This window comes from Myxocyprinus asiaticus, chromosome 14 (genome assembly GCF_019703515.2).
Source record: "Myxocyprinus asiaticus isolate MX2 ecotype Aquarium Trade chromosome 14, UBuf_Myxa_2, whole genome shotgun sequence".
Lineage (NCBI taxonomy): Eukaryota > Metazoa > Chordata > Actinopteri > Cypriniformes > Catostomidae > Myxocyprinus > Myxocyprinus asiaticus.
Window position 1 is genome coordinate 49,739,247 of NC_059357.1, and position 9,003 is coordinate 49,748,249.

At 36.7% G+C, this 9,003-nt stretch overlaps 1 protein-coding gene and 1 long non-coding RNA gene across 2 annotated transcripts in view; both read right to left on the reverse strand.

Moving 5' to 3' along the window:
- Positions 1–3,333, reverse strand: part of proza (protein Z, vitamin K-dependent plasma glycoprotein a) — a 60,546-nt gene extending 57,213 nt beyond the window's left edge. The window contains exons 1-2 of the mRNA XM_051717449.1: positions 3,205–3,333; positions 2,731–2,830 (exon numbers count right to left, since the gene is read on the reverse strand). Coding sequence (XP_051573409.1) covers positions 2,731–2,806 — 76 coding nt within the window. The 5' untranslated portion in view covers positions 2,807–2,830; positions 3,205–3,333. The remainder of the gene's footprint in view (positions 1–2,730; positions 2,831–3,204) is intronic.
- A 1,867-nt stretch (positions 3,334–5,200) lies between these two features.
- Positions 5,201–8,648, reverse strand: LOC127452193 (uncharacterized). The gene is made up of 3 exons (XR_007899213.1): positions 7,783–8,648; positions 7,549–7,670; positions 5,201–5,776 (listed from the first exon to the last, which is right to left on the reverse strand). It is a non-coding gene; the product is annotated as an uncharacterized LOC127452193 (long non-coding RNA).
- Between the last annotated feature and the right edge of the window lie 355 nt (positions 8,649–9,003).

Genomic DNA, 9,003 nt, shown 5'->3' on the forward strand with positions numbered 1-9,003 from the left:
AACCCGAACCACCATCGCAAGCACGACAAGAACAGGACGTTTCTCTGTGGTAAGTTTATATGTAGTTTGACAATAACGTGAGTTAGCCGGTTAGCAGAGGCTAACAGGCTAACAGCGTGTACTGGCTGTACATGTAAACAGGCCAGAGGTGGGTTTTTTGTTACCAAATTATGTAGGTTAGTACAGGAAGTAAGTCTGGAATTACTAACGACTCGTTTCAGGCGTTCAGAATCGGTTCTTTCTTTTGGGTGTCAATAACTCCATATTTTGGCACATTGATTTTTGAAACTTTGCAGACTTTTTTACATAAACAAACAGCTATATAACACACTACATGAAAGGTAATATTTGAAAAACCATAATAGGTGCTCTTTAATAGCTACTAATACAAACCATTTAAATTATATGGTTTGACATGTCATTTATATAAGACGACCACAGACTGCTTTACACAACTTATTAGTATGTGGTTTCATACAACACATAAAAAGTAGTGCCCGACCGATATATCGATTTGAGTCTTTCACCGATATATCGGTATCGGCGTATATTTTACCGATATGCACCAATATGAAAACTTTTTTCAGAACATATAATGAAGAAAACAATGCTTTAGAATTGGTGTCATAGCGTAGTTTGTCCAGCAGAGCACGCTCCGACTCCATTGTTTACAGAGCTGGCTTTGCAGACAGGGCGGAGTTAAACGGTGTCATCACAGTAAGTTGTTAACTAGTTTGTTAAATACATACTGGAAACTTAATAAACAATGACCCATCATTTTCCCTTTTTAATATAACATTAACCCTGTCCCTCATGTCTGTTTGCTGTTAGCCAGCTATAGTTTGTCAGTGCAGTCAGTAATGTAGCAGACTGAAAGGTAAACATCAGAGCATCTTTTTGCAGCTCATCAGACAATGGTGCGGTGGTTGATTGTGTCTGGTGAGTGTTGATTTCATGCTATGTTGTTACTTAGTTGGTGAGACACAATGCTGGAAAGTAAAATAAACAATGTCCGTCTTTTACTCTCCATGACAACGAGCTTATAGCTAACTAGCTAATCACGTAGCTACTTTCATTGTTGTCAGCTGAATGGAAGCTAATGAGTAAACATGTATTCACCAAACTGTTTTGTTCAGGATTCACAGTTTTGTACCCCCTTCAACCGAACAATTCCAGTCATTGCATTTACAAAATATAATATTTAAAAGTCTGGTTTTCCACCGTTGAAAGTTCCCCTGAACTTGTATAGCAGAATACGGTGTAACAACGCTGCCGCTGTTTATCTTGACTCGGCAGTATTAATATAGTCAGCAATTGACTGATACTAAACAGTAATACTGATGTTTATTTAGCTATTTATTTTATTTTTATTTATTCTTTATTTTAATGGTCAGCATTTGACTGATACTAAACAGTAATACTGATGTTTATTTAGCTATTTATTTTATTTTTATTTATTCTTTATTTTAATGGTCAGCATTTGACTGATACTAAACAGTACTGATGTTTATTTAACTATTTGTTTTATTTTTATTTATTCTTAATTTTAATGGTCAGCATTTGACTGATACTAAACATACAGTACTGATGTTTATTTAGCTATTTATTGTATTTTTATTTATTCTTTATTTAAATGGTCAGCAACTGACTGATACTGAACATACAGTACTGATGTTTTTTAAGCTATTTATTGTATTTTTATTTTCTCTTTATTTTCTCAGTGTTCATTTCTAGAATTTTTTGACAATGTATATAATAATAATGTCAAATATTCTTTGATAAAAATATTTGTTTAAAAAAGCAGCCTTCTGAGTACCTTTGCATAGTCATATCGGTGCAAAATCGGTGAACAATCCACATAGAAAAGGTTTGTTTTCATTTCAGCTCAAAAATTTAATATATCGGCCACCATTTCGGTAATCGGTGAATTTTCCCTCTCTAAAATCGGTATCGGTCTCAAAAATCCCATATCGGTCGGGCTCTAATAAAAAGCATTAAAATGTATATTTTAAATAAAGATGAGAAAGAACCTGTGGTAGTAGTTGATACATTTTTAATTTTAAAACGACATTTACTAGACCGTATATTGTATGCCACACTGGCTGATAAAGGACCAAAAATGACCAGCAGTACTAGGCAAGAACAAACAAAATAGGTGATTACTGGGCGAGAAGGATAACAAGGAGGTATATAAATATACACATAAATAATATTTTTTAATTATGATGCTGATATTAAGTCATCCTAAACACGTTATATAATGTTGAATACTTTCATTTATACTAAAATAAATAACTTATGTTGAAAAGCTTCCCTTGATGTCATCATGGCGAAAACACACCAATCGCTCGGGTAGGCGGGGTGTGGCTCCTGATCGTGATGAACTCAGGATACACTTAGCCTGAAAAGACCGCTCCGAAGCGGTATTCGCGCTAATGTGGATTTAGTGTGGGTTAAGTGCACTGAGCTTTGGCATGTTTTAGACATGGGACAGTCTTGAACACTTACTTCCTGTCGCTGTACAGAGCCTAGGCCGCTGTCACATGTCAAATAAACGAAGCACGAGTTATAAATTTGTCGCATGACTAGCTTCAAGTAAGCCGCCGATCGGTCTGTGCAGCGCTGCATTAAGTCGAACACACCTATTGCTTAACAGCATTAGCAATTTGTATCAGATCGTTGACACTGCACACAACCACAAAAGTTTTAAATGCTGTAAAATACACATACCTGGTCTTCTGTTCAGGCCGGCGGTCACAAAGCCAAATAAAACTACAAGTGATAAAAACCCTTCCAGACAAGCCATAATGATGGTCGAAGCCTCTTCAGTCTGGAAAACAAAACAAGTACATCAGGACGCTGAGTTACTACTGCATTTTCTAACACTTTACCGCAGTTATGTGGTCAGATTAAAGAAACACGTATCAACACGGATGGATATTGGTTTTAAAAGGCATCCGACATGTCTCACCTAAAGGTTTGTATTCGTCTGCTTTCAAAACACTACATTAATAAACCACTATGAACAATATAAAGTGGCGTATGCAAGTGAATCGAAAAAAGCACCTCCTCTACATTTGATTTTAACCTAAAAAATGTAGTGCATATTTGACATGATTTAGCTTTCATGTACTTAATCTGATATTTCTGGTTTTATGTAACGATTGAATCTTTACAGTGATGTAGAAATAATGGGCCACTCACCCGTTCAGTTGATGGCGCAGATCCGAACAAACACCCTGATCTTCAGTGCTGCTTCTGTTATGTCCTCCTGATCTATCCGACAGTGGCTACAATGACGTCATCATAACATATCGTAGTTCAGTATCTATCCTGCATTTAAGTAAAGAATCACACGAGGTCGCAAATGTGCGAATAATTACAGTTTTCCATCAGCTTTGTCTAAATAAGGCTTGTGTTATTTTTTGGATGTAAAAAAAAAAAATAAAAAATTGTACGTTCTTCTATCACAGCCTAATATGCTTGAGATGACTGCTGGAAAAAATAAATGATTTTAGAACTAGAATATCTGTATATCAATATCAATGCAGTGAGTATAGGTTCAATAAGAACCTATAGGTTTTTTTAAAAGCTTAACAATAATTATATCAATTTAAAATGTAAAATATTTTTTTGTAATTTGAATTTAAAGCTTATATATTACAATTTAATTAACTGCTAGCCATGCCATTGCCCTACTGGGAAAAAAAGGTACATAATAAATAATTACATTTTATTTGTCTGATCAAATCTTGATTTCAGTCCTAAATATGAAGAAGACCAGATTAAACAAGTGGCACAAAAACGTTTTATCACATAACATCAAAATCATTTGATCACATTTTAGGTCACATTTATTAAGAAATTCTGAGTTGTTAGATAAATGATAGAATCCACGTATTGTGGAAGGGCACATTTTTACCTCATTTCAGCTAAATGATTACATTCATAAAACCATGTATAACCATAATGTCAGAGAGTAAGAAAGATAATTTTCCTCATGGGGTATTTTTTGTTACTTTCCAGACACCAACAACAGAGGCCGAGTGGAGAGAGGTGGCTAAGGGTTTCCAGGACAGGTGGTAATTTCCACACTGCTTTGGGGCAATATATGGTAACATATTACCATCCTCACCCCAGGTAAAACTGGGAGAAATTTTAGGAACTATAAATCCCGTTTTTCCATCTTGCTGATGGCAGTTGCTGATTCCAAGTACAGATTACTGTATGCCCATGTCAGCACTCAGGGAAGAGTGTCCGATGGCGGCCTTCTTTGCCCACTCAGACCTTCGAAAGGCAACGGACAAGAAGTTATTAAATGTTCCACTGCCTGAAACCCTGCCAGGCACAGATGTTGAGATTTCTTTCATGTTTGTTGCAGATGAGTCTTTCCCTCTCCGCACCGACTTAATGAAGCCATTTCTGTTCAGACACCTTGAACATGACCAGCAGATCTACAACTACAGGTTGTCAAGAGTTAGGAGTGTGATTGAGAATGCCTTTGGAATACTTGCCAAATGCTGGCGAGGATTCCTCTCCACCATCCACCTGGATCCAGTGGGAGTGTCTACCCTTGCTGCTCTAGTCCTTCACAATTACCTGTGAGAACATGCCCCTGATACATACATACCACGTGGCAGGAACATATGCTGTGAATCCTTCATACTCACTATATAGTTATAGGACGAAATGCCAATATAGCATTGTGAGTTTGATGTTCTAAAATCTGGTAATGTTTACTTAATATAGGATGAATATGCCTGCAGTTCTAGTTTGGTTTGAAGTGCAGCTTCACCTTTTGGATGGTTTCTTCTAAACATAGGGTAAAGCACAACCTGTAAAAGCCACTGATTTCAATAATTTAACATGTTGGCTGCTACTGTGTATGTGTAAATGCAGTCAATTACTTTACTTAAAGATCCAATAAAAGGCAGACATTTTTGGAGAGAGATTTTTTAAATGCACATATTTCTTGAAAATTACAATCAAACAGAAGTATGCTTAAAGTTAAACATTTTGTGCAATGTGAAGATGTCATTAATATACTGGCAAAGTGCAAAAACTATCACAGGTACCAAAAACCTCCTGCTATAAGAACCACTGAGCTATCACAGTGCAAACATGTAGCATAATTTACTTACATTCCTGAAAACAAAACAGAGAACAGATTAAAAAAAAAATAAAAAATAAATATCCTGACTTTTGATTTATTGCTCTCGATTGCAATCATTTTTTATCCTGATCTTGAGTTCCACTGAATATTTGTGTAAAGCTTGATGATGGAGGAGGATGAAATTAAGTGAAAGTAGGTGGCTGATGATAAGGTAAAGGCTGAAAGAAAGTGTGGAGCTCCACGTTCTCCAAAGGGGGCATACATTGGCTGGGTAGCAGGACCTGGTGGATATGCTACTTGCCCTCTAGAGTATGCAGATATGTACCCATCTTGTTCCTCATAAAAATACTTGTAATGGCTCTCCTAGCTTGCATTTTCTCTCTAGGATCTTTAAATAGTTGCATTTCACTGGCTTCTTGCTTGCCAAATATGTTATCAGAATCTTCATGACAGGTAAAGTCACTACTAGCTACCTGCTTAAGAATCTCAAAGTTCTTCCTCAGTTTGTCCTCCTTTATCTGCTTGAGCTTTTTTGTTTCCTCTGGCAGCTTGTGGAGCACACTGGGGGTGATTGTTCATGTGATGAGTATTCCTCTGAATACTCATTCTCTTGTAGTTGGTAGTCACCACTGCTGTGGTGTGGGAAGATGACATCTCATCTAGCTAGATGCAGAACAAAGAGAAAGATTTATAACATAACTGTTGTAATCATAGAACACCGTGTGTGAGGTTGGACTGCACTCTGCACCATAGTGTTTTTCAGTATCTTGAAAATACTTTTGTCGAGAAGTAAGCTCCTTCGTCCCACTTCCACTGGGTTTTAGATGCAACAACTCTGAGAATTGGATGCTTAGTGATGCTATATGAGTCTGCACTTCTGATGCTGTAAAGCATAAAATAGTTTATTAATAATCATAAATCGGATAGTGCCAGTCCTGAATGCTGATTTGTCAATAGAAAGTATGACCGATTGATCCTGACAAATATAAAGTGATTCAGCAATTTATTTACATAAAAATATATTTGTGAAAAAATACAAGACATAGTCCTTGTTATGTCATAGAAACACAGAGTCAAAGACACAAGTCTGACAATTTTCTTTTTTAAATAACCTCAAAAGATTTAAGAAACATTTTCATGTGCATTCACCTGGAAAATATCTCAATTGGTCACCTGTTTGCTAACTATGAACATTATTTACCCATTCAGTCTGTTGTCTTTATGTCGTATATGCTGCAAACTGGCCCATTCACATTTGTTTGTCTCCTCTTGGCGGTATGAATACCTTTACAAGTAGATTGAACGATGAGCCCCTAATGCGATTATTATTGTTTCTATTGTATAGCTAAACTGACACCTCTCACCTACCTTTATGTATGACAACTAGGGCTGTCAATGGATTACAATTTTTAATTTTTAATTTTTACATGGTATGCTGATTAATTAATCGAATTAATCGCATATATAAATATTTGCTGAGAAAGCCCCTCATGTAACAGTAATTAAATTTATAATGATTAAAAATTTAGATAGTTACATTTAAATAATTATAAATAAAATATAATGCAATATATAATAATACAGATAATTAAAATGCATGACATTATTGTGGCACATGAGTAAAGCATTAAAAAAAGACGGTAACACTTTACAATAAGGTTCCATTTGTTAACAGTTAACAACATTTGTTAACACGAACTATCAGTGAACATGTTAATGTTAATTTCAACATACACATTTTTGAAATCAAAAGTTGTGTTTGTTAACATTAGTTAATGCACTAGGAACTAACATGAACTAAAAATGGACAATTGTATTTTTATTAACTAACATTAAAAAAGATGAGTAAATGCTGTAAAATATATATATTGTTTGTTCATGATCCTAATGCGATAACTAATGTTAACGAATATGTATAATACAAACAGTGGCAGCTGGACTTTCGCTTACTGCCCCCTGGAGAAAAAGGAGGTATTCCAAGCTTGAATTACGGTCCAAGGGACATGATTAATTGCGTACATTTTTAAAGCATTTATTTATTTTTTTAATTTTTTTAAATATATAATTAATTGCACTGAATTAAAGTGTTAAATCAACAGCACTAATAACAACTTTACCCAAACATGCTAGGCATGTATCTGAATAAACTAGCTCACCTGGAATTAATTTTAATCATGTGTGCAGATACTGAATGCTGATTGAACAAAACAAATCAGGAATATGCTTGCTCTAGCCTTCATTTACATAATGATCAATATGAGTACTGGCGCCTGTGTAATAACAATAAACTATAATAAATCATTATTTATTAAATTAAAAAGTTATATTAGAGGTGAAAGCTTAACCAAAACACCAGCCAGTCTTTCTGTCTTTCAGAAAATAATCCATTTGCTGGTGGAGTTCAGTATCAACAGCCAAGCGAAAGCTCGTCCAACCTTGCTGCTGACTTGCAGGAAGCAGAAAATATTCCCAACGCAGAGATGTGTAGACCCAACAGAAAAGCGCAATGTAGCTTGTTCATCGGAGAACCACAAGGAAGCAGAAAACAATCCCCTCCCTGTCAAGGTGTACAGAATCATATTACAAATGAAGATTTGGGTGTCCAAATACGAGAGATAATATCGCAACCCTGAAGAAGAAAAATTCGAATGAATTAACGCAGTCCTCACCTTATATGCCCGTGATGATATGCGCATCGTGGATGTAGCATCAAGTGCTATCTGCCAATAAACTGGTGTGATTTTAAAGGGCTTCAGAGATCGTCACTCTTGGGCGGAGCTTACAGTAGCATCAGCAAATGACGTATCCTCGGACTTGTAAGGAAACTTCTCATTATATGTAAAAGAGCAGCATGAACATCTTCTAAATTCTATTTTTGTGTCCCACTGAAAAAATGACAGCATATGCAGTTGGAATGACATGATGGTGAGTAAATGACAGAATTTACATTTTTGGGTGATCTCTTCATTAAGGAATTATTCTGTCATAATTGGTAACTTGATCTAAAATTACTACTAATTGTTTGTGTAATTGTTTATTTTTTTAATCTCTCTCTTTTCTGTCTCACAGGTGGTGGCACCTTTGGCCAAGGACCTGGATGTACTGCAGTCCAATGTAATGGCCTATTCTGCTATTTTAAATCCAACCATCTCAGAGTCACGTGATGCCATGTGAGGATCGGATGTGTGAACGGTGAGCTCTACGCACTTTGCTAGTTTTAATACCTTTTAATGACATAAACCTTTGAGATTCGATACACTCTATTCCATAACTGTTCTTAGAGGACAATATGTCAAAGAATTCAAAATCCTCGGGCTCTGGAGACATTAAAAGACACTTACGTTCTCAGGCTGACACACCTGAGAAGGCAGCGGACCAGGGAGTCGATTTGGTCTGTGAGTTGCGGGAAATACGGCGAGAGATGTTGAACATGTCGGTAATGCTGACAAAGGTCGTTGCTGACTTGGAGGATCTTGCTGTGATACGTCGATCGATCACTGCCATGGAAGTGCAATTCACTGATGTGGTCACAAGAGTGGGAGATGTCGAGAAACGGATCAACTATATGGAGTCATCGGAGAGAGAATTATCCGCTAGCAACCAAGGTGGATTTGGAACATGTCTGGGAGAAGTTGGAGGACATGGAAAACCATAGCCGGCGGAATAATGTCCGTATCGTGGGAGTCCTGGAGGAAGTGGAGGGACAGAATATGGTGAAATTCCTGGACGGGCTCTTTCCGAGTCTGCTCGACATAGCAGGCCATAAGCTGGAAATCGAGCGAGCTCACAGGGTTCCAGCTCGGCGATCTGCTGAGGGAGACAGGCCCCGATCAATTCTGGACAAAGGAAGGCTTTCTTGGAAGAACCACAGCATTTTCTTGTTCCCAGAC